Here is a 24,065-nt window from a genome sequence, read left to right as displayed (position 1 = left end):
TCCAGCCGCCCGCTGGCTGGTGCTTCGCCCGCAGACGGCCCCCGCCTGGGCGTCAACAGCAGGGCACCCCATGGAACACAACGCTAACTAGTCTTGAGAAATAACACAAAAGGCAGGTGGATTCAGCTAACTTTATTAATTGTAAAACTAAAAAAAAACAAAAACAAAAAAACCCCAGATCCCACAGAGAGTAGGGACCTTTATAAAATCTATGAAGTCATGGATATTTGCCTTAAGAAATGGTATTTTAAGTACTTATTTCATCTCTGTAGCTGAGTTTTTCCTTTTTTTCTTTTTACAAAACCAGTTTCTGCAGATCAGTAGATGAGTTTAACATAAGACTGAACAACAGAACAAAAAAACGAAAGACAGACAAAAACCCTGCTCTTCCCCTTGTTCTCCTGGTATTTGTTTTATTCGGTCTGCGTATATCTACAACCCGGATAGTTGAAATCAAATATTTAGTGTTCATCAGAGCTGTTCACAGCGGTAAAGTTTTATGTTAGTGATTCGAATTGCTAGACATAAGAAAATGGTACATACAATCAGACAGCAGTCTAAATGTTTTTAATATTGACATTCAAAGGTATCTGCATTGTGCTGAAGGCTTAAGAACATAAAAATGTGATCTGAGAAGGATGTTCCAATCGTATTAGTCTGAAATTACAGGATGTGAAGGCGATACTCCCAGGTTAGGTTAGGGCTGATGGTGCCAGGCAGGCAGACCGGGCAGACCGCCCTGGCCACGCTCAAGGGCAGCCCCCTATTCCTTTTAACAAGCTCGCCCGGGAGAAGCCCCTGGCATCTCTCTCCCACGCAAGTATACAGCAGCTTTTTTTCCTAATTAAGGAATGTCTTAAAAAAAATATCCTTTCTTAAAGTTGATCTTTATACATTTAAAACTAAAATACTTGATTAAATTAAGGACTCTGAGGTTAGTAATGAGTGAAATCATACTCTGGAAGGTTGACTTTAGGTACAAATAAAAAAGGGGGGAAGGACCACACGGTTCTACTTTCTAAAGCAGATAATCTTGCCTGCAAGTTTGGGGGGAGTCACTAAGCCCATAACATGTGCAAAGAAATGCAATATTGGGAGCGATCCATGCAAAAGTACGGGGAAAACAGGTTAGGAGTCTGTAAGGGCTAAACAAACCAACAAAAAATAAGCTTTATAAATACACTAACTGTAGGGTTAGCATTAGGTATACCACAGAGCAGACAAACGGCACTCCAGCAGGTTCAAATGCTTCCCACAACTGCACGGGTAAGTCATGCCATCTTTGGTTGACTGCAGTACCAGGAAGGATATGGGCGTGAGGGAGGAAAGCAGGGCGCCGAGGCCAAAGCCTGTCAACTTTCGCTTGGCAGCTGAGCCTCAATGTCCACTCTGCAAATGGGGCACTTCTTGTTTGTGATTAACCACTGGTCGACACACACTTGGTGGAAAAGATGCATACACGGGAGGCGTCTAAAAGCAAAAGGTGGGAGGGATTAGTGGTTCGCAAGCAGGAACAGAGGTCTAAAAGATCAGGCTTTCATTTTTAAAAAAATAGGACACCAGGGAAGATTTTTCTCCAACAGATTAGGGAAGCTGCCTCTCTCAACAGGGACACGGTGTTTTCCCCAGAAGTATGGCCGTCGCAACGCAGGCGACGTTTTGCAAAAGGATTGCCCAGGGGTGGCTATGACAGGGCGCAGAACCCAAGGAGGCAGCTCTCTGCTGTTCCATTTTCTTGCTTCTGAGCCTTTACGAGGCCTTGCAAGTGTGAAGGCCATAAACGTGAAGGGAGGGTGGGGGGCACGGACACACTGTTGAAACGTGACAGTTCCAGGACTCAGCAGTCCCCATGATTAGACACAAAGGCAGAATGTTGCTGACTTTGGCCTGCTATGAAGCTCTGCACCCCTGAAGGTGCTCAAAGGCAGGGAGAAATGGGGCCCTTATATGTTATTGCCAGTGCAAGCCGTGCCCTGCTCTACTCCTGGTGATGCCAGAGCCGGCGGGCAGACCCCAGCTTGAGCGTGGAAGAGCTCTCAGAGCATACTGAAAGCAGCGGTAGCAAACAGCCAAGCCAGTCTGCCCTTAGCTTTTACCTCTAGAACCTTGTTGCAAAACAGGTTACTTTAAACTGGCCCTGGAGTTGTCAGGCTCAAAAGGAATGCTATTTGCCCAGGGGGGGTTCTGATGACAACCCCTTGTGGCACTTGAGACAAACTGGCAACAGCTGACCAGAGGCTGCACCTCTCTACATTTCCAACGTTCTGCAGCATGCTCTCTACAGAGATGATTTTTGCTCTGCGCCTGGCCCAGGACATTAGTTCGGTATCTCCAGCAGTTTCCCTACTTATTTACCTGACATCTTCCCCTTCCTCTAATATAGATAAACATATGGTACACTTTTCCTCGGTGTCTTCCTCAGTCCCTTCTTCCCCATCGTGTTTGCAGTGCAGTTTCCTCTGTGAGAACCAATCAGTTGTTACCTTATTAGCAGAGATGACATTATTGGCAAACTGAATGAGGTCTGTTTTACGCACAATCATCATTTCTGTTATCCCAACCAACAATGCACTCCCCCCCATATGTGGAACTGTAAACAAAATGCAATCAAAGTTGGCCAAGCAAATTTACCCAGCTGCTATTCCTGAACTCCCAACCTCTGGTACAACCATTTTAGCATCTTATAAAAAATTCTGGCAATCCAGGTATTTGTAGCAAATTTAATTCTTTGGGAGGGGGAGGGGGTGATCCAAATTCTTTTTTAATTTTAATTTCTGAACAGGATCTTTTTTTGTGGTAGTTAACTGTTTAACTGTATTGTAAGATGCAAATAATACATAACAGAATTCAGATAATAGCCAGGTACAGTGGGATTTGCACAATATAAATTTAAATCTCAATGTACAAGAAGCTAAAATAAGCAGAAATCCTTAAGAAGCAAATCCAGAAGCCCACACAGATTTGCCTCTCCCAACTTTAAAACGCATGAGGCACATTTCTGGGGAAGAATGACCCAACACAGGCGGGTCACGAAGCCATGTTTTCACAGTGATGTGAAAGAGCTGTCTGTGGCTCAAGCATGAACTCTCAGTCAAACTCAGAGTTTGCTTCTTTGTAACACAACCTGGTGTCACAGTTGCTGAAAACTGAACAATTACTCCAACGCATTTTTCCAAGTTCCATGATCAACAGTCTTAAGTGTCTTCTCTGGTTAGGGGAGTATGCCCCGCGTATAAATCTGTTGTTTGGGAGGCGCTACATGCTTTTTTATTGTTTTCCCAGCAATAGACTTACATGGCTCCTTCAGTGGAAACGGTCAGGTATCAAATTCCCAGCACATCCTACCCCAACCCGTCAGGAAAGATTCCGCTGGAATCCTCCCATTTACATGCAGGAAACCTGGAGAAGCTTCAATCCATGGATTTCCTCACAGTCCTAGAAATGAACCAGAGGCTGATCATGGTAAGGCTGGTGAAGAAGAGCTGTGGTATTCCCTTCTCTTCTGATCACTCCATTATTAGCAATTTGGATATTTCAGAACAGGCCAATTCGGGTGCCCCAGGGTGGTTCCTAGATTTCCAGAAGCAGACCTCTTCCAGAAACATCAAAACATGCCCAGCGTAGCCCTTCTGGTGGAAAAAACAGGAGGTTCTGTAGCCAGACTGCACACCTTGAATCTACAAAACGTTTGGCATTATCGGTCTCTTTCTATAAAAGCATCAACTCATGAGATTCTGAGACATAGAAATCTATAAAGTGTTTCCTTTTTTGGCTTGATAAGAAAACGAGGAGGAGTTTTTGCAATGACAAGGACTATTAATGGGAAAGTTCTTCAAGCTCCTCTGAGACATTCTCACCTTTTTGTACTTGTGGGGATAAGTGCATCTTTCAATTGTTCCTTGGGAAGCTCCACGATTCACATTTCCTAAACGTTCTTCCAGATGAATTAATTCCTGGAATCAAAGTGGAACCAAAAGATTTTGCTATCTTGCCTTCCCAATTTAATTAACGTGCAGTTTATTTGAAAAGTCACATGGGGCAGTCTCTACTGTTCCAGGGTGTCAGTGGCTGCACCTGTGAAAATTTGTCACGGCCCCTCTGCCTGCCTTAGGCTTCTCTGCCCCAGTGTCATAAAGGTGAATGACATGGGCAAGGCAGCCCGGTCCCGAAAGAGGTTCTGGAGACCTCAGATGCTGAATGCCACGGACTGCAGGCAATCGCCATAGAGCAGGACAGGGCTCCATGGGCTTTCAAAGCTGTGGGGGGGGGGGGAGATCAGTCAATTCAGTGAATTAGACCTCCCCCTTGTGGGTGGGATGGTTTACTCCCTGGTTACTGAAGACTGCATAATTAGGACTGGAAGGAGAAGGCTGCATCTCACGATCCCACCTCAAGGCAGCCTTCATGGGAAAGGATGGCTTTTGCCTGAAACAGCGACTGTTTGTCTCCAGGAACATAGTTCATTTGAGGCCCTCCCTAAACGGTAAACTAGAACGTGAAGAATTCATTAACTCTCTGCATCTGATACTTCCATTTCTCTCTCCCACATAACCAACCACAGCTGTCAAGCAGGCCCAGCTGCACGTAAGTAGGAGGAACTTGACAATTTAGCACCGACTCTCCCCTTCCCTGAGCCAGATTGAGCAGTGCTGCATTCCACAAACACATTTCTTGCTGTTAAGTGCAGCTGCTGCTGCTGAAGCCAGAAAAAAGCCTTCTCAAGTTTGAATGCCTACCTGTCCCCAAACCACAACAAAGGCCTGAGGTCATTATGAAGAACAAAAAATAATCAAGTTAGCGTGACCCCTCCCCACTTATTCCCTGAAACAAAAATTCTGCCACAAATCTAAGGGTTATTCCATTACAAACCTCAAAATTGCCCCTGAAAGGGCCTCTGAATGAAGTTCCATCCAATCCCGATGAAATGTAACGGATGTGAGGGTAGCCCGCCATGTCAGGAACCTATTCAAATAGCAGAAGGGAGTTAAATCTAATTGCAGAACAGCTCCAAGTATTTTACTGTTCACGTTGCAAAAGGAAGGACTTCGGCCTGGGAAATGGCATCCCTTCCTTTTCTCCCTAAGCTTTTTGACTGTCATGGCTCCCAAGCAGGAGGAGAATCTTCGAAGGAAGGGAGAGACCATTCTGTTCAGGCTGGATCTAGGAAAGAAGCTCTCACTCAGGCAGGACTTTTGTTGGAACTGTTCTGGAAGTGCTGACTGGTGCTCTGTGTCTGCCTCACATAAGGGTTATTGCAAAGTAAGAATGAATAAAATAGTTCTACCCACAGGATGGCATGAACCCTCTTCTCTGCCTCTTATCTTTCCTTACACTGTAATTCAGACATACAAGCAAATGGAGCTACATGTAATGCTCACATATACGCTGGTCTTCAAACATGCCAAGCATTGTCCCAATATTGCAACGATGCCTGAAATACCCACACTGTGCATTTCAAAACCCATGTGACCCCCTCCCCCGAAATTCTGTTTGCTTTCCTACAAAACAGAACCAAGGCAAGTCTCCCTGAATAGGGACACAGATAAAACTCTTTTTCCTTCCATAAAACAAGCCAGAATGCAGCAGGCATCTCCCATAACAAATCAAACATACTGCACAGTTACCAGCATCATCTTCAGACAGTCAGACCTCAAGGGAGATCAAAGGCAACCAAACGCTCAAGTGAAAGTGGTCTCCCCCCCCCAGAAAAACCCAACCCCAACCCCAACATGCCTGTCCTCAAAGACTACTGCTCCCAGAGTTCCAGGCTGTTGGCTATTATGGCTAAAAATCCTGGCAGCCATGCTCTCTACACGATTAAAGAGTGTCTAGTTGGGGAAAGGGGGTGTATCCTATCGTTGGCTGAAGTTTGGAGATCACTCCCTGTGAGTGGAAGTTTGTATCAACACAACAAGGGAACCCACTCTGTTCTGCATGTGAAATCCCCCATCCTCAACAATTCATTCAGCTAGCCGCTAGACTTCATTTCTTTCTTGAACAATGTTAATGTGTGATTAAGCTGCCTTGGAGTACTTTGTTTGCTTTTGCCTTCTAGCAAAATACCAATGTGACAAAGAGCTTTTATCCAGCTATGGCCTAGCAACAACTAAGAATTCAGTAACACTTTCTCCCCTGGCCCTGTATCTACAGGTTTCCTCATGTCCTCTTCTCAAGACTATAGAAAGAGGCCCTTGATCTTCGCACATCCCTCCAGAGATCAGAGCATGTCCTAACCAGCCATAAGCTACGCAGCTCAGTTTTTTAGGCTCAACCGCTGATTGAGTCCAAAGAGAGGCTGCAACTGTTTTACTGTAGTCAGTTCCCACCCAACTCTTGGTCTTGTCCTTTCCCCAAGAGCAATTTCAGTTAGATTAAATGCCACATATCAGAAGCTGCGAAGTATCAAAGAGAAATGCATCACTTACGATCATACTCAGCATTATACAGCAATTTGAGACCCAGCCTCAGCCAAAAGCAGTCTCAGATATTGCCCACGAGGAAGAAAATCCCTGATGTTTTTCTCCATACGAGCTGTGACTGAAGGGATGTTTGTACAGGACTCTCAATTCCTCTTCTGCACAATGCAGAAGGGAGAAGTCGCCTTTTCTCTCCTGCCCGCAAATCAGCAGCAAAGAAACTCACTGCAAAACCTCAGCCTGACTCTGGTTCCGTTAAAGAAATAACCAGCCTCACTGGCAACTTTCCATTCGAGAGTTGTCTTCTCCATGAAGCCCAGCTACAACCCTGGACTTTTTATGGAAGTGGAAAAGCACGATTCCAAAAAGGCTTCTGTCAAATTCAACCCCAAATATAACAGCTGAAGTATCTCAAATTAATAACCACTGAGTCTGTTACTCTAATCAGGGAGTTTTCTACCCCATCTATCAAAAGCAACGACTGAATTAAGAACATAAATCAGATGCAGAGGGTCAATGTACTACTGGAGAATTTAATTAGAGTATTTTCTCAATTTGAGACAAAATGGGTTGGCCTCAGTTCCTCTGAGAGCCCCTGCTGATTTGAGTTAGAGCACCCTCCTCTTTTCTTCCTGCAGAGGCACTTGCGTATAAACGCTTGTGACTAATTTTAAGACAGGCGTGATCTCCTAGAGGTGCCCTCTCCAGCAAATCCCCCCGAAAAGAAACCCACACAGACTTCCTCTTGAGCCTGGCGCAGGACAACCTGGAGCCGGCCGACCTCCACAGCAGCTTGCAACCATCTCTCTTACCATGAGAGGAAGCGCACCAATCTGCAAGTGGTGGAGCCGGGGGGGGGTGTGGTAGTGAGCCAAGTGAGGGTGCATCGGGCCCGGCGGGTAGGTGGCCGCCGTCACGCCAGCTTCGATTCCCAGTTCCCTGCAACAGCAGCAGAAAGTTCGCTTTTAGCCAGGGCGTTTCTACCTCCCTCACCTTCTGCAGAGAGAAATTCTCTCACCGAAGGAAACCTGGCACAGGGTCTGGGCATCTCTTCGTGGGTTTTATCTGTTCTCAAAGGGTCTGAAAACCCCCACGCCAGCTGGAATTCCTTTCCACTGCTCTCAGAGGCTGGCTTCCGCTTCTTTGGGGAGACTCCATCACCCCTGAAGGGGGCTGTGTGACTCCGGTCTCAAGCCTTCTCAGGGCTTCGGTAATAAAAGTGGCGCGGAGCTGTCTGAACGCCCCTCTGGGTTTAGTCTCCCCGACTGCGACAGGCACTCTTCCCCTCCTCCCTTCCTTGCATATATGACTTTACCATCCGAACACAGAGCTGGGCGTGCATGTTTAAGCAACAAAGGAAGGGAAAAATGGAGTTTGGGTGCTTTGGACAGCCAGGACAGGGGAGACCAGCATGTCACTAACCAGGCCGACCTCTCTGGCGCTTGTCGAGGATGCGAAGACATGGTCTGTGGCACGTGGATGTGATGGCCATGGCCGTAGTTGGGATGCATCCGGTGCGGATGGGGTGGTGGTCGCTCGTGTGCTCGCCTGGAGGGGAAGAAAGAGCTGACGACCCCTTCCTGGCGCCAATTGCTGGCAAGGCTTCCAAGCAACTCATGAATCTACACAGGCTGGACCATCTGACTTTTCTCCCCTCCCTTCATGGTCACTGCAGGGTTGCATTCACACACTGACTGCCCCCCCCCCCGCAAAAAACCCAGCTCTATGCATCAACCAGCATCCATCTGGTGTATAGAAGGCCAAAAAGAGGGTCCTGGCTCGGAAGAGTCCGTCTAGCAGACAAGATGTGGAAAGAGTAATTCAGCTTGTGTCTGTAGGTGATAGAGATGCCCTGTTCCCCTTTATAATTGTCTTTAAGCCTATAAAATTGGCACATTTCCAAGACACCTGTAGCTACATTGCAATTCTAGAGCCTGTTGGGTCTTCAGCAATTTCTCAGTAGCCAAGAGAGGTGCTAAGTTTCTCCAAGTCCTATCTGGATCTCCTGCCTTGCCAAAATCTAGGAACCGTGCAGAAGGCCTCTGATACAGAGAGAGGGAGACGTTTCAGTCAGCCCCACACGGCCGGCAGTAAGTTTCTTAAGTCAGGCGGCCAGCTGCTTCTCTGCCGAACCTGGCCCAGGAAGGAGGGTGCCTGCCTGCGTTTAGGCTTCGCTGGGCAGCAGCCTCCCACTCCTTTCCTTCTGAGGCTCCAGAGAGCCCAGGGGGGGTCAGGGTTCCACCTGGCCAGGCCGCCAGTGAGCAACTGGGCAGCGGCCTCCCACTCCCCCCCTTGCCTCCCTCCACGGGTGCCAGCAAGGAGAGAAGGAGCACCGATCCTGCTTAAGGCCCCTGGAAGGAAGAGGAGGGAGCACTGACAGGGGAGGCGTACAAACTTCTTGCAGCAAAGGCAGGGGCACCCACTTACTGCCATCGGGGAAGGGGGCAAGTGACTTTAAGCACCAGCCACCCAGAGTCATTCCGGAGTTGGGTGGCCTCTAAATCTCCCCAACGCGTAAGCAAACGAGCCAGGGTTTCCCAGGTCATGTGGAGACACAGCCCCTGCCCAGCCCCCCCTTTCCCGCATCAGGGCAAGGGGGGGGGCTGCTACGGTTCCGCGACGTACGTGGGGTGCTGCATCAAGCGCCGCCTCTGGACCTCCATCCGCTGGATCACCTCGTGCGGGTGCAGCCGCTGGGCCGAGGGGGCCGCGGCAGGGAGGTGGTGGGTGCTGGGGAGGGGCTGAGGGATGGGGGCTGCTGCGTTGGCCAGCGGGTGAGGGGGGGGCTGGGGCGGGACTGGGTGGGAGGCAGCATGGGAGGAGATGGAGGGGTGGAAGGGGTGGATGGGGTGGGGGATGACATAGTCAACCTGAGGGGGGGGCTGGGGGGGCGCCGAGGGAGGGGGGTTGCCATGGGAATGGGGGCATGCTGCGGCCTGGGGGTGGAGGGGGCGTGTCAAGGAGGCATCTGAAAGGAGAGGGAGAAGAGCAGCCTGTTACTCCTCCTGGTTGGGAACCGCCCGCCCTGGGACGGCCCTTCTCAAGGCCGCCGGGAGCGAGAGGCCCTGCCCATGATGCCTCCACTGTGCCCCAAAACTCCCACCATGGAGGACACCCACTTACAAGGCGAGTGCAGGTAGTGGCGGCAGGACGACAGAGAGGCCTGGGCGGGGGGCGGGGGGACCATGCCTGCGCTGTAGCTGTCCATGGTGATTGGCTGGTTCGGAGCACCCCCCGCCTGGTGCCCATACATGGACGTCCGGGAGGATGAGCCTGGGCAGCAGGGGTCGAAGGCAGACGCCCCGTGGAAGGAGCCACTTCCATGGTTCCGGATGCCATTGCTGCTCAGATCTACCGGCAGGGCCTGCTACGTGGAGAGCAGAAGGAAGGAAACAGGGAAACGGGGCTTGTCAGCACTCACTCCCACGTGTCCCTCCCGATGTAACCCAGCACGAGCATAAAGGCAAGCTGGACCACGGCATACAGCGCTCTGGTCCATGTTTCCCTGTTCCCATGGCACAAAGGGCAGCACAAATTCTCCTCCCTCCATTCTAAACCCAATTCAGCAGACACGTCTATTTTAGCAGCCTGGAAAGAAAAACCCAAGGAATGGGCTGGGCAAGGAATCCAAGTAGGGAGCCCACCCAGACTGGCCCCAGACCACCTGCCGGCTGCCCCCGGCTTGGCAAAAGCCGCCATGGGACAGGAGGAGAGAGAAGCACCTGCCGCTCGTTGGCCCTAAGAATTTCCCCAAGGCCAAGGCCTCACTCCAGGCAGACTCTCAGAGTTGGCTCAGCGGAATCAGCAGGCGCTACATGTCTGGGCTGGGTGAAGGGAATTGGAGAGACTTCCAGTAAAGCCAACGGGAACAAGGAAAATCGTTGAACTGCCTGAAGTTTGACGGCTGTCAGCCTTTTGAGGTAGGCAAGGTGGGGAAATGGGCACGGCAGGGGTCTCGGGAACACTCTTTTCGTAGGGTAGCCCAACAGAATCGCAAAAGCCTGCCAGAGTTTCTCCGTACTACGTCTTATACCTAGCCAAACGAAGGCGGGGCTACATGGAGCTTCTTCAGAATCTCCTCCTCCTCTCCTTCCCTGACCATTCGTTCATCCCAGGGGCGAGTTTACATTCTGCACCATAGCACTCGCACAGGTGCAGCCACCCAGCTGGCCAGGATTCCTTGCCTCTCCCCCAGGGAGGGCCTCACTGAAAGCCCACCCGGAAGCCGCTTGCTAGGGGACGGCAGCAGTCCCGAGCGGCTGAGAGAGAGAGCTGAGCCGCAGGCCCCTGGCTGAGGGCTGCCATCTGAACTTGCCTGGTCGTGGAAGGCGGTGCCGGCGCTGCTGCTGGGCCCCCCGGGGGCGGGGACGGGGGGAGGCCTGTCGACAGGGCAGCCGGATTCGCCAAACGGGGGTGAAAGCGGGACGCCGGTGTGGGGACTGTGGTGGTGGTGGTGGTGCTGGAAGTGGTGGCCATGCTGCTGGAAGCAGCTGGCGTGGGGCGGGCCGAGGGCGTGATGGTTCTGCGAGGAGCCGCCGCAGGGAGAGTGCTGGGGGCAGCAGGAGGGCAGCCTTGGCATCGCTGGGGGGCTGGGCTCCAGGGTGCGGCTGGAGGCATTTCCTCTTGCGTCATCTAAAATTGGGAAGGAAAGCAGATGGCCTGAGCGAGACTGATCTGAAGGCGAGGGCGACGAGAGCCCAGCTAGAAACACAGCAAGCTGCGCAACGGGTGGAAGGGCCACTTGCGTGCTGAAGTTTCTCAACCATGCTGACTGGGGAATTCTGGGAGCCAATGTCCACCCCTCTTAAAATGGCCAAGGTTGAGAGACACTACTGAAGTGAGACAAACAAGGATGCACCTGGTTCTCCTGTTCCTGGGGTCAGCCTGTCAGCCGCGCTCTCCTCCCCCAGCCCTCAGCTCCCTCTGCAATGCTCAGCGTTCTCTGATCACGGAGCGTGATCCTCCCATGCCTTCCACCCCCCACCCCAAACCTAGGGGCTCCTTTTGCCCCCACGCGTGTGTGGACAGGGACCGTTACTACTGCAAGTACTGGGATTTCCCCCAAGCCCGCCAGCATCTTCCCTTTCGCAAACACTCTGCCGGCACCGGCAGACTTAGAGCCACGCTTACTTCTTAGCTCCAGTAAAGGCAGGGAAGGCCTGGATTCTTTTCAGTCCTAACGCCCTGAACGAGCACAAAGCCTGGCTCCCTGTCCACCAGCAGCCTGCCTCTGCGCTCAACCCTAAGGCGTCTGCCCTCCTCTGCTTAGCTTCACCCTGCGGCAGTCAGTGGTCCTCAGCCTCCTCCTTGCCTCGGCAGAAACAAAGCGCCTCTTTTCTCCAGCCTACACTTTTCATTCTTTCTTCGCAGAGTCCCACCTCCAAAAGAAGCAGAAATAAAACTCGCAGATCGGATCAGGACAATTTCCACGGAATCGGAGCAGGCACACAGACAAATCCAAACCCCGCTGATGCCTTCAACATGTTAAAATACCGACAAGAATGACTGTCACAAAGACCCTCCTAGCTTAATAGGACCACGACTCCAAAAAGTGGACGGGATGATCTTGCATGCGTGAAGAAAGAAATCTTGCTTCCTACCAGCTGCCGAGTTCCCAGCGGTGCTGCTGTTGGGCAGGACAGCCAGTGGCTCCGTTGGCAACAAAGGCTGGCTGCTGGAAATGTTCGAAGCTACTTCGGGGACCTGCTCTGATGGGGTGGCGGCGGGGCCACGCTCGGAAGCAGAACTGGCAGCCCGAGGGTCCACTCGGGAGGAAGTTGTCGGCACGATGGCTGGGTCTACAGACAAAGGACAGACATTCCCCCAATAGGGGCTTGTGCTTGGCAGCTCAGAACACACATCTTGGAACGAACACCAGGTGCCCAGGAGAGGCTCTGGACGCACCGAAGGGAGTCTCCAAAGAGCACTTGGCGGTAACCACACATGGGGGAATCTGGGTGTTTTCACCAAGTTTGCCAGTGATCCTGGGACTCTCAGCCACCTACCATCCTCATCCACCGTGAGATCCACGACTTCTGCCGCATTCTGCCTCAGGGGCTGGATGACTGTGGAGACCCTGCTGCGGTTCCGCTGCTCCGGTGGCCGTGAAGCATGGGAGCTTGAACTGTGGCCCCAGTGGGATCTAGAATGCCCAAGCGAGGACCGAGATCTGATATTGGGCAATAAAAAGGGGGCACAAGCAGTTTAAAATGTGTGCTCTTCGGAGGGGCTAGAATTCCATTCCTTTCTTCCCCAGCCTGAGCGGCTGACTTGAACGCAAAACTTCATTAATGTATATTGACCAAGAAAACACCCATTGGGGGAGAGGGGCGGTAATATAAATCTAATAAATAAAATAAAATAAATAAAATTCCTTGCTAGATAGGAAGTGCCAGAACTGAAAAGTTTTGTCTGTAGCCTCCAAAAGCAGGGTGGAAAGGCTGAGAGAAGAGCAGGAAACCACTGGCCTCTCAGAGGAACACAAGGCCTCCAGGTAAGTTTGAGCTCCCTGGCAGAGCGACTGGCTCAATTCCCAACATCCCTTGATTAAAAAGATGGGAATTTTTTCCCCTACATCTAAGCTCAGCTAGTTGTCCCCTGGCCTTTTCTGCCTCTTTCTTCCCACAAATCTGGAAAACTCATCCTTTATGGGGGAAGGAGGAGGCTCGAAAAGATTTCTCTGCATTCTCACAGCCCTTGGAAGCTTGCACACCCCAGCTCACATCAGGAAACTAGTGAGGTTCTCGCACTTCTGAGTCTGACACTCATCACCCGCTCGAAGCCACAAGTCTCTCTGGAGTTCTCCCTCTGACTTTACGAGGGATTCAAATCAATCAGGAGGCCAGCGTGGCTAACCAGCGAGCGAGCCTGAGGTCAGGCCGAAAAGAGAGCAGGAAACAGCAGCGGATGGATCCTGCCCTCAAGCACCTGCCTGTTCTGCCGCCTGGTGGGACTGGGTTGCAGAACTAGGAACGAACCTCCTCCAGAAAAAAGGTGGTCCCATTTTTGGAGAGGGTGAAAGAGGAGAGGCAGATTTAGGCTTTACTGGACTGTCCTCTCATTGGCTGAGGAGACTAAACTGAGAAGGTTATCGAAAACCTTCTTGGTACTTCTGATCAAGACCTAAAGAACATTCTAGGAGTACAATCTGATCCTAGAAAGCATCACTGAAAGACAAAAAACTCCAAGTAACTGATGATGGCCTGAGAAGCAAATGTCTTTTTCCCTAGGCTAGTTAGGAATACTCCTGCAATTAGACAGTTACTTTTATGTGCAACACAAATACATTTGATGCAGCAGGAAGAGGGCAAAGGCTAAAATACACCTTAAAACAATCGCTGCCTTGTTTCATTCTTCTTCAACGAACGGCAGGATTATTTTTTTGTACAGCAGAGGTTCAAACCCCATCCTGAAAAGCTAAAAGCAGCCCTAGGAAATAGACTCCTGGAAGCTCGAAATATCTGCAGGATGTTTGAGTGGTGGCATAGAATTGTGCTTTCAGACTGAGGCCTGGGCACTTTGCAGCCTGCGTTATTTACCAGTTATTGGTATCTTAACTTCCTTTCTTCATTTTTCCCTGTCCCACTGTTAACATCGTCTGGGCAGGAAACTTAAGATCTGCAGATACAGCAGTCCCAAATGACAAAATATTGTGGAGGGCACGGGGGTCCATGGGGGGGGGTGTGTCAAAACAGTCAAGATCGCAGCCACAGTAATGCGGTCAAAGCTCTGCCTGTTTTTTAAGTGCAGCATGGCCACCATCTTGACGTTTTTGACCATACCCTGCAAACACCCCTGACGGGGAGATAAAACTAAAGAACAAAACCTCCCCATCAACAGAAAATGGCTCTCTGGTTTCTTGGAATGACCTTTCCAGCAGGGGGCTTCTTTGCTCCACCAGGAGCTATCAGAAACAGAACATGGAATTTTATGAAGAAAAAGGTGCCTGTTTTAAACAAGAGGTTTCTTTGGTTCAAAAAATGGACCCTGTGGCGACCTGCTGCAGAAAGCAGACTCTTTCTCCGAAGCAGAGCCTGCTTCCTGGTGACCAGCAGATGGCAAAAAAGAGAATGGCAAGGGATGAGAACTACCTAGTCTACTGAGCAGTCTCTAATTCAGTGTTTCTCAACCTTGGCCATTTTAAGGTGTGTGGACTGCAACTCCCAGCATGCCCCAGCCAGCATGGCTTGCTGGGGCATTCTGGGAGTTGAAGTCCACACATCTTAAAATGGCTAAGGTTGAGAAACACTGCTCTAATTAATGCAGAAATCCCAATTGTCAGGAGGGTAGAAAAGGCAACCAAGCCTGAGGGATCACTGTCTGGGCCTGTGCAACAAGATCCTGCCTTCTTCACCAAAGGCAGGATCACAAATTCCAGTGCAAAAGAGATCACACAAGCTGCCCGAAGAACAAAGCGGAGGCCTTACCGATAGCTTTCACCCACAGTGACAATCTCTACTTCGCTGTCTGTTGAGGTAACATTGATTTCTTCATTGGCAGTTACTTGGGGAGTCGAAGACGCTTCGATCACCACCACATCTTCATCGATGCTCCCTGAAAGAGAGCATCAAAGGAAAGAGGGGAGGTCCAAACCAAATTCTCTTAGGAGTGAACTGCCAGTGTGTGAAGGTAAGTATCTGGTGAGAAATGCCATCCAACAAGGAGCCCAGGAAATGCAGATAAAAAAGTAGCAAGGCAATCCTTGGCACTGGTCATTGCTCTTCCTTGGATTACCACCCCTTTTTGGGGTGCCCAAGGATAACTCCAGCTCATAACCGGACAGGAAATGTCTGGTCAGGCCAAGAGCAGGCCACTCTACCGTGATTACTGTCTACTGTGTCTTCTATGTCTACTATGACCCTATAATTACTGTGGCTACTATGAAGTCACAGTAACTTTACACAACTGGACTTACACCTTCTTGCTGTAGCATCAGAAGAAGTGCCAAGACAACCTCCGGTCCAAGCACCAACGGTCCCATGCCTGCCTTGTTCTAGCAAGAGTTGGCATCACCAGACCCGGTATAACAATAGAAGTCAGCAGGAAGGGGCTTTGGGGAGCTGGATGAAGTAACAGGGAGGAGGGCCAGGAATCCTGGGATGCAGCTTTCTCTCCCATCATTTCATAATGATGTTCCTCTTCTCCCCCGGCATGTGGAGGTAGAACTGATGTCGCTGCCTCACCTAGCTTCCCAGAGCATCCTCTGACCAGCAGTAGTTCTCCAAGAGCTCAGAGATGTCCCAGAGATGATGGAGAACCAGCAGGGATCCTCTAAGCCCTAGCAGATGTGCTCTCCCTGCTTCCTTCCAGGACTCAGGCACTGACTAGGGCTACAGGCAAGCAGTTTGGCAAACACTAGGAAGGCGGGATAAGGCGGCAGCTCCAGGGACGACCTTACCTGAGGGAACAGCAGTGTTGGTTTGGTGATTCTCCCCAGCTGACACAAAGAGGTCTTCCTCTCCTTCAGTGGAGGAGCTGGAAGAGGACTCGCTGCTGAGGTCATTCTCGCTGGTACTGCTAGAGCTGGGCAACAAAGCGTATTTCTGCCGAGCTAATACTTCCCTTTTTTTCCGCTGCATTAAAATCCGCTCTTTTTGGTTTTGCGTTCGTTGCGCCGAGCTGGTTTTCACAAACCGCTTCCTGTATGGAAGCCTCCTCCGAGAACTGCTATTGTGGAAACAGGGCCTTTTCAACAATATCCCTGAGACAGAGTCCGTCTCTGTCCGGGGCCACTTTTGCGGCCGAGAACCGTGAATTCTGCTGGACGTGTTCAGGACGGCCCGGGGCTGCCGCACGGGGGCCGCCTCCTTGTCCTCGTCAGAGGTTTCGGTGTCGGAGTCTCCAAAATGCAAGCTGGAGGAAGGCGAAGAGGCACAGTCGCTAAAGGAAGAGTCGTTGTCCTCGCTCTGCGTATCAAGGCGCTGCCTTGTCCCTAAAATGGGGGGGGTCTCTTTGCCCCCACAGTTTGGGGCGTAGGAAGGGCCAGCCTGCTGGCTCTTGCGTTTCTTCCGCACGACGATGGCTTCTTGCTCGGGACGGCCGCTGTTCAGGTCCTTCTGCTTCTGAGCGTCGCCACAGAGGTGGGAGAATTTGTCTCCCACTTTGCTGGCAATCATTTCGACTTCTTCCTCTGGGAAGTTTTTGGCGGCCTCGGTGGGTGGAGGGTTCAAGAGGATCCCCTTCAGGTTTTCCTGGCTCTTTGGTGCACCAGAAGAAACGTCACTCTTCATATCCGCTTCTAACGTGTAGACGCTATTACACCGAGGGGCCCATTGAGACATGGGAAAGCCGCACGGGTGGCCTTGATGGAAACAAACACAAGACGAGTTACGCTTCACGGCCGGGAATGCGAACACCACGGTCTGCTGAGCAGGTTCAGGTCGGAGTCGCTGCTCCGTTTCCCTGAGTGGCCAGAAAGTCCCCGGGAACCCTGCGTTTGCTCTGCATCCTCCTCTGCTTGAGTAGGAGCTTCTCCAAGCCTTGGGCTGAAATGAAGCAAGACTTGAAGACATGCAAAGGTAAGGGCTGCGGGGGTGGGGGGGACAAACGGACCAGAAACAGTTTCATCTGTGAAGAAACTACTAGGACATCTAGGTTTCCTACAGTTGGAGGAAATGATAAATACTACAGGTAGTCCTCGTTTAGCAACCATCCATTTAGTGACAGTTCAGATTTACGACCGTGCTGGAAAAACTGACTTGTGACTGGTCCTCGCACTTACAACCAGAGCCGCATCCCAGGATCACGCAATTGCCATTTTCAACCTTCCCAGCCAGCTTCCAGCAAGCAAAATCAATGGGGAACCTCAATATTTGCTTAACCACAACCACAAAAAGGTCGTAAAATGGGTTGGCTTCACTTAATGACCGCTTCACGTAGCAACCAAAATTCCAGTCCCAATTGTAGTTGTTAAGCAAGGACTACCTGTAACTATATTTCTGCAAAGAAAACACAGCTATGATAAAATGCTGTTGATTGGGCTGGGGATAGTTTAGGTTTTCGCATAATTCTAATCATTTTGTCTATAACCATAACTTGAATAAACTAAACTAAACTAATTTTAAAATTGGGAAACAGTTCACAGGAAAATCAGGAAAAACAAGATTGCTTGCCAAATATGGTTGATGTCAGAAACTGAAATCACAGGTAAATAAATAGGATACAATCAAGCCACAAAAACGCACTGGAGAACTGGAACTTGTTTTATTAAAGGGAAGAGATACAAAAGACTGACACACTTTCCTTCCATCACCCTTCCTGCATAGTATCTCTCTCACACACCCACAATATGTGTAAAGGACTGGATTCACACATCTCATTAAGATATGGTTTGCTTATTCATGGTTTTCTAAACAAACCACTATTAGCTTAATTAGCACAACACGCTAAATTGCCAACGGTTTCCAATCTGCTATGGCTTTGTTCATACAAAACATTAAGCCAAAGCCAGACTTGCTGCACAGTGGCTCATTGGTTTAGATTGGGTGGCCCAGTTTCTTTGCCTTTTATTAAAATTGTGAATCCATGAAAATTGGTTATTTACCCATGATGCCAACAGAAAATCCAGGACCTGACGATTATGCATGACTAGGCAGGCCTCTGCCGACATGGGACCCTGCAGGGGACAGGAGGGAGTGCCTTGGACACATCTTCCCAAATCCCTCACTCTGGCGATGATTGACAAGACTGCTGCTGTCCCTCCTCCTCCTCCTCCTCATTTTCCCAATTAATAGTTTTTATTGCCTCTCCAAATTTGGGCAACACTAGCAACGAAAGGGTATGCTATTAGAGTCCCCGTAGCCTAGAGTGTCCATCTGGGGTGGCTGTGATAACAACAGTCAGCCAGTAAGTCTAGCTTAACGAGCAATTGCATTTCAGAGTCGTTGACAATTTACGTCCATCTTACACTCAACAGGACTGGGTTAGATGAACTTAAAACATTTTCACTCAGAATCCAACAAAGGCTTGTTACTAAGTTGAGAGCAGAAGCCAAACACAGCACATTCAAATCTTTGTGACAAATGCATCCCTTCTCCCCCTGGGCATCTACCACAGATTTATGAACTTCAGTGAAATGCTCTGGATTCCACCCAGGCCCCCAGACTGGTTCTTTAAGGATCGCGGCGATTCAAATGGGCTGCATCCATTTACAGAAAGCCCTGGGATCTGCAGGCAGCGTGTCACTGTTTCTTCTCCCCTGAGCCTGCCACCTGTAGACGGTCTCCAACCCTCTGCAGCTTTTCATTTACAAAGCCCCCGCTGGCCCAAGGAGGCCCTGGCTACACCTACAATGTCTGCTGAGGCCCTGGGCTCCTCATCCAGGGGACTGGGGGAAAGGGCCACATGTCCACCCACAGCTTGGATTCAGAGGCTCCTCTCGACACCAAGCCAAGAATCAATGCACCTCAGATCCAGCACCACTTTCTGGTGCAGGAAAATGCTGGGTGTTCTGATTTAAAATCCCCACGAACACTACGTTCAGGTGACTTCAGCACCCACAACTCCATCCCTGGGATGACTTCATTAAAACAGAAAGCAAAACACACCAGCGAATGGTGCTGAAAGAGCCCATTCCCAGCCTTGGTCAGATATCCTGGGCTACAGTCCCATCCTCCACAGTTAGTCAACACAGCTGGAAAGTGCCAGGTTGAAGGCTGCCCAAGGTCAATGGCAGAGGAAGAAGCAAACTCCAGTGGTGGGATGGGGGCGTGCTAAAGGCTGGATTGGGGAAATCCAAAGCTCAGATAGCTCCTGCAGATACCAAGATACCTGGATATAGTCAACTTAGCCAATACCGTCTGTTTTTACCCCAGGGAAACTGGGATGCCCAAGGTGGTTCAAATCTCCTTGGTACCTGAACAACATACACCCAGAGTCGCTCTGTGAATGAGATGGGCAGTGACTAAATTTGAAATATAAATATTCTGTGAACTGCCCCCTCCTTGTAGTAAAGGTAAAGGTTTCCCTTGACGTAAAGTCCAGTCGTGTCCGACTCTAGGGGGCGGTGCTCATCTCCGTTTCAAAGCCTTGGAGCCGGCGTTGTCCATAGGACACTTCCGGGTCATGTGGCCAGCATGACTCACGGAACGCCGTTACCTTCCCGCCGAAGCGGTACCAATTAATCTACTCACATTTGCATGTTTTCGAACTGCTTGGTGTGCAGGAGCTGGGACGAGCAACGGGAGCTCACCCCGCCGCGCGGTTTCGAACTGCCGACCTTCCGATCGACAGCTCAGCGGTTTAACCCGCAGCGCCACCGCGTCCCTATAGCCCCCTCCTTGTACACGTGTGTTAAAATAGAAAACAAGCACAGAGGGAGTTAGCTACCAATCACACCAGGCCCAGATCCGTCCACTATTTAGGACAAGCAATTTGACTTTTCTACCCAGTCATTCTGGCCTTCCCTCTGATCTAGTGCAAAGTCCACATTTTGCTCCTGGTCAGGTTTGGCCTTGGACTGGGTCATGTGTGATGGCATATCTAGCTACTTTGTTAGAGAGGCCATAAAGGTAGGGCACCTGGTCCTGACTGAACCGGGCCCATATAATCCTCCAGGGGGCTTTCTCTGCACCCCCTTGCCCGCAGAGGCAACAAGAATTTTTCCTAAAACGGTTATTTGGCTGTGGAAATTCTTGCCATATTGCCCATTAAGAGCCCCCAGCCCACCCCCCCGTTTGTTTATACAGGCCTTTCCATCATACTATATTCCTTATTGATATTCTCCAGTTTTATCCATCTTTTTGTTACGTGAATGTTTTCACATGATCTAGGGCAGTGTTTCTCGACCTTGTCCACTTTAAGATGGGTGGACTTCAACTCCCAGAATTCCCCAGCCAGCCAGAGCCTAGAGCCTTCTGTCAGTGAAGGCAAATGAAATACATTTTAGAAGCTGATCTTAAAAAGGGCTGTACTTAAAGGGAAGCCGCTTTATGTTTCCGGTTTCCCAACGGTAGTCATTTCTTCCTTACTGTCATTAGGCTAAACAGAACATTACTACCGACTGTCATTGTTCCATGCAAAACCCAGCATCAGAGCAACAATTAGCTGGATTATTAACGGATAAAGAAAATGGTGCACATGTGGCTGCAAGAAAGGAACGCGCGTTTCTGATGTTCTAGTACTACCTCCCCTGAAACGTCCCCTTTGATGTCTTAGCACCCTGCCCAGCCAGAGGAGGGATGGCCCCAGCCAGCACTTGGGGGCATCTCACTCCCAGGCGCCATCTACAGCTTGCAGACTGCTCCACTGCAAGACTGAATGGCAAAAGACACCCCCATCCCACCTCGCATTACTTGGGAGGCCTAGTCACTGATGAGCACTCCAGTCCAGCTCTTTATGAGGAAAGAGAAAGTGAGAACCAAGCAAGGGCTTAGCAATGGGCTTCCTCTTCACTCCGGTCCATCACTTCAGGGTCCACGGCTTGGCAGAGTCCAACTTGAGTTATACTGGGCAACACATAACATAGTTTATTTCTCTCTCTACACTTGACCATCCACAGGAATGAACTTCTTGTGATTTTTCTCTTTATACGTCTAGCAAAATCTTTGCCGTACAAACTTACACAGAAGATACTTTTACATTCACATTAAAAGTATATAAAATAATGCCAACCACTGAGTTTCACCATACAATTAACCAGTGATTCTGCCTTGCTTGGCACTGGAGAAATTCCATGAGCAAAGAACATCCTCTCCAACAAGAGTGCTGGTCAGAAGGGCCCTCTGGACACTATGAAGGGGCAGATCTGGGCAAGCATCCTGTCCTATAACTTCAAGGTACTGGAGACGTGGTAAACGAACAGACTTACTAACCACCCTCCCCGCCTCTTATATTTTCCCCCCACGCTTCCTCCGCTACCATGTTGAGCCTCCAAATAGTATATATGGTGCTCTCCCAAATAGGGCCAATCAGCTCTGCAGGGTGGCCACATAATGCTCCTTCGGGCCATACTCTAAACCAGAGGTGGAAAAAAGGAACAGCAGATTCGCAGTACATCAAATACAGGTGCCCAGCGTTTGCAGTCTAAAAATAACCACAATTCAAAAGCATTTTTCTTCCTAAATGTGAGAGAAAACCCAGGAAAGGATGCTTGCTTGGAAGGATTTGCAAGCTTATTCCTTAGCAACATCCACATCCTGAGTTCCTATTTTGCACTTGGCTCCAGTTGGTGAATTTTAGGATTCCATTAATAATCAAAATAAAACTCACCCAACAGAACAGATATGCTATACAAGTTGGGGAACTACAGTTCAGCAGGACTCAGAATGGCCTATCTTTATGGACAGAAAAATTGTAAGTTGATAGAATGAGGATTCCAGCTGACAAGCAAACTATCCTTGTCTTCAAGCTGCAGCCGAACGTGAACAAAAACCTTTGAATTGCTAATATATAGTTCGCACCTGCTGCCTGAAGGAACACTGCTGCTTTTTCAATCTCCAGATAGGAAGTGATAGTTCCACTCTTAGCTGCACTGGTCAGACCGCATGTGGAATACCTTGCCACAATATAAGAAGGATGCTGAGAAACTGGAAAAAATACAGGGAAGCCCAACAAAGATGGTGAGGGGTTTAAAAGCTAAATTTTATGAAGAAAAGTTAAAATAATTGGGTAAGTTCAAGCTAAAGAAAAGAAGGCTAAGGGAAGATGTGATAGCTGTTTTCTAATACTTTGAAATGCTATTGCAGGAAAGAGTGTGTGGATTCATTCACCATAGCATCCAAAGAAAAGGCAAGAACCAATAGGTGGAAGCTTTACAAGGACGGATCTCAACTCAAACTAAGAAGGCATTTTCTGACTGAAAATTGTTAGGCAGCTGAACAGCCTGCCTCCTGGAGTCAGGAGGTCACCGTTAATGGAGGTTTTCAAGGAAAGGTCTGGGGTGGTCTGAGAATTCTGGCCCTGGGCAAGGGGTTGGACTAGATGACCACCTCTAAAATTCTATGAAACCACAAAATTGATTGCAGTCTTGCTCCTGACACTGCTGACTAGGCACCCTAATTTCTCCTTCAGCCCTTTTTTTATTGCCACATTCTCTCTTCAGTCATATTAAATGCCAATCCAGACCTCTGCTTTGAATTGAAAGTTTAAACGTTTCTTACAAACAACAACAACGTTAAGTGGATCCAGTGTGGAATCTTCCCTGAACAGATGAATAAAGGAGGAAGCACGCATGTTTTGAACCTTTCCTGTTCCTTCGCAGGCTACAAGGAATTCACCCAAGCCTCGGCATTCCTATCCCTGCGCACCTATAGACGGGAAATAACTACTTCTGCAGTGGGGAAGAACCAGATCAGGAAAAGGAAAGAGAGTAAGAGCCGCATGAGAGCCCTGCCAAAAATGCGCAGAGCAAGTGACACCCTTGGGGGCAACTGCTTGCAGAGGGGCCGTAAAGCTCCTCATGAGGAAGACCTTTCGAAGGAAAAAACGGGGAAAAGGCACATTTCCCGGAAGCCAAAGCTCCAAGAGCCACAATCCCGGGGGACCAGGTCAGGAAGCAACTTGCGCAGAGCCTCGGAGGCATTCAGGCTGAGCCTACCCGGGCACGGCCAGAGGCCCTACTTTTTCCCTGGCGGACGGGGACCCTCCCCGCTTCCCCGCAAGGCCCGGGCCTTCCGCAGGGGAGGCGCCCGCGCGCGGGGGGGGGGCAGGCCGGGTGACAGTCGCGCGGGGCAGGGGGCGCCGGGGACGGGGCTCTCTCCTTTTGTCTCCTCGGACCCGCGTCGCCCCGGCGGCCCTCGCGCCCGGGGACCCGCGTTCTCAGCGCTCCGCCGCGGACCGGCTTCCCGGAAACCCCGAGGCCAAGAGGCGGCGCCCCCTCCGGACCCACCTTCGCGCGGGGCCCCGAGGCCGCGCAGCGCCCACCCCGCCCGCCTGGCGCGGACGATGGGCGCTGTAGTCCGGCCCGCAAGGGGGCAGCGGGCGGCTGCGGGGACGTCGCACGGCTCGCGGCCTCGGGCCCGCAGCTGCCAGCTGAGGAGAGCCCGGCAGCTCCCCGCCCGGACGCCTACCTGAGGGGGCCGAGGCGAGGGGCGGCGGCCTAGCCGGGCCCAGCAGGCGCCGGACCCCTCGCCCGCCGCGGCGCCGCCTTCGCCTTCCTGCCTCCGCGGTGCGAGGCCGCCGTCCCGAGAGGCGCTGGGGCTGCTGCTGCTCCGCCGCCGCCGCTCCCGTCCTGCCCTCCCCTCCCCTCCTCACTCCGCGGACGCCCCAGCGCGACAGCCGCGGCGCTTTACGGCAGGCCGCCCGGCGCCGCCACCGCGACGCCCCCAAGAGGCCTCGGCTCCCGCGCGCGCCCGCTTCCGGATCCCCGTGGACGCCGCGGGAGGGGCCGCGGTCCCTGCTCCCTCAGCCGAGGTGGAGGGAGCCGCCGGGCCGCCTTGCCCGGGCGCCGCGGCGCATCGCTGCTCTGGGAGGGGCGCAACCCCCGGCGGCCGTCAGCGCCTCCGCCCGCGCTCAGAGCCGCCTCGGCCGGGCGACGCCGCTGCGCGGCAGGGAAGTGCCGTCGCCCCGCACGCGAAGGGGAACCCGAAGTGTGGGGGAAACGGTCTGGACGGCAGTCTCGGCTCCGCTACCAGCGAGGGGAAGCGCCCGTCTAGGCTGGCCGGGGAGCGCCCCCTCGCGGCCGAAGGAGAGCGCGGCCGGCGCCGCCGCCTG

At 51.1% G+C, this 24,065-nt stretch overlaps 1 protein-coding gene across 1 annotated transcript; it reads right to left on the bottom strand.

Annotated features, from left to right (window-relative positions):
• Nucleotides 1-277: 277 nt before the first annotated feature.
• On the bottom strand, nucleotides 278-23,550 carry RNF111 (ring finger protein 111). The gene is made up of 14 exons (XM_063314446.1): nucleotides 23,423-23,550; nucleotides 15,814-16,716; nucleotides 14,843-14,969; nucleotides 12,422-12,585; nucleotides 12,017-12,214; nucleotides 10,732-11,048; nucleotides 9,540-9,783; nucleotides 9,042-9,384; nucleotides 7,839-7,964; nucleotides 7,229-7,355; nucleotides 4,870-4,962; nucleotides 3,858-3,953; nucleotides 2,356-2,459; nucleotides 278-1,470 (listed from the first exon to the last, which is right to left on the bottom strand). The coding sequence occupies exons 2-14, from the start codon at nucleotides 16,694-16,696 to the stop codon at nucleotides 1,353-1,355; spliced, it is 2,940 nt and encodes a 979-aa protein (XP_063170516.1). The 5' UTR covers nucleotides 16,697-16,716; nucleotides 23,423-23,550; the 3' UTR covers nucleotides 278-1,352.
• Between the last annotated feature and the right edge of the window lie 515 nt (nucleotides 23,551-24,065).

This window comes from Candoia aspera, chromosome 13 (assembly GCF_035149785.1).
Source record: "Candoia aspera isolate rCanAsp1 chromosome 13, rCanAsp1.hap2, whole genome shotgun sequence".
In the NCBI taxonomy this organism is placed as follows: Eukaryota; Metazoa; Chordata; class Lepidosauria; order Squamata; family Boidae; genus Candoia; species Candoia aspera.
Note: the sequence above shows the minus strand (reverse complement) of the source record. Positions and strands in the feature narration are given on the sequence as shown.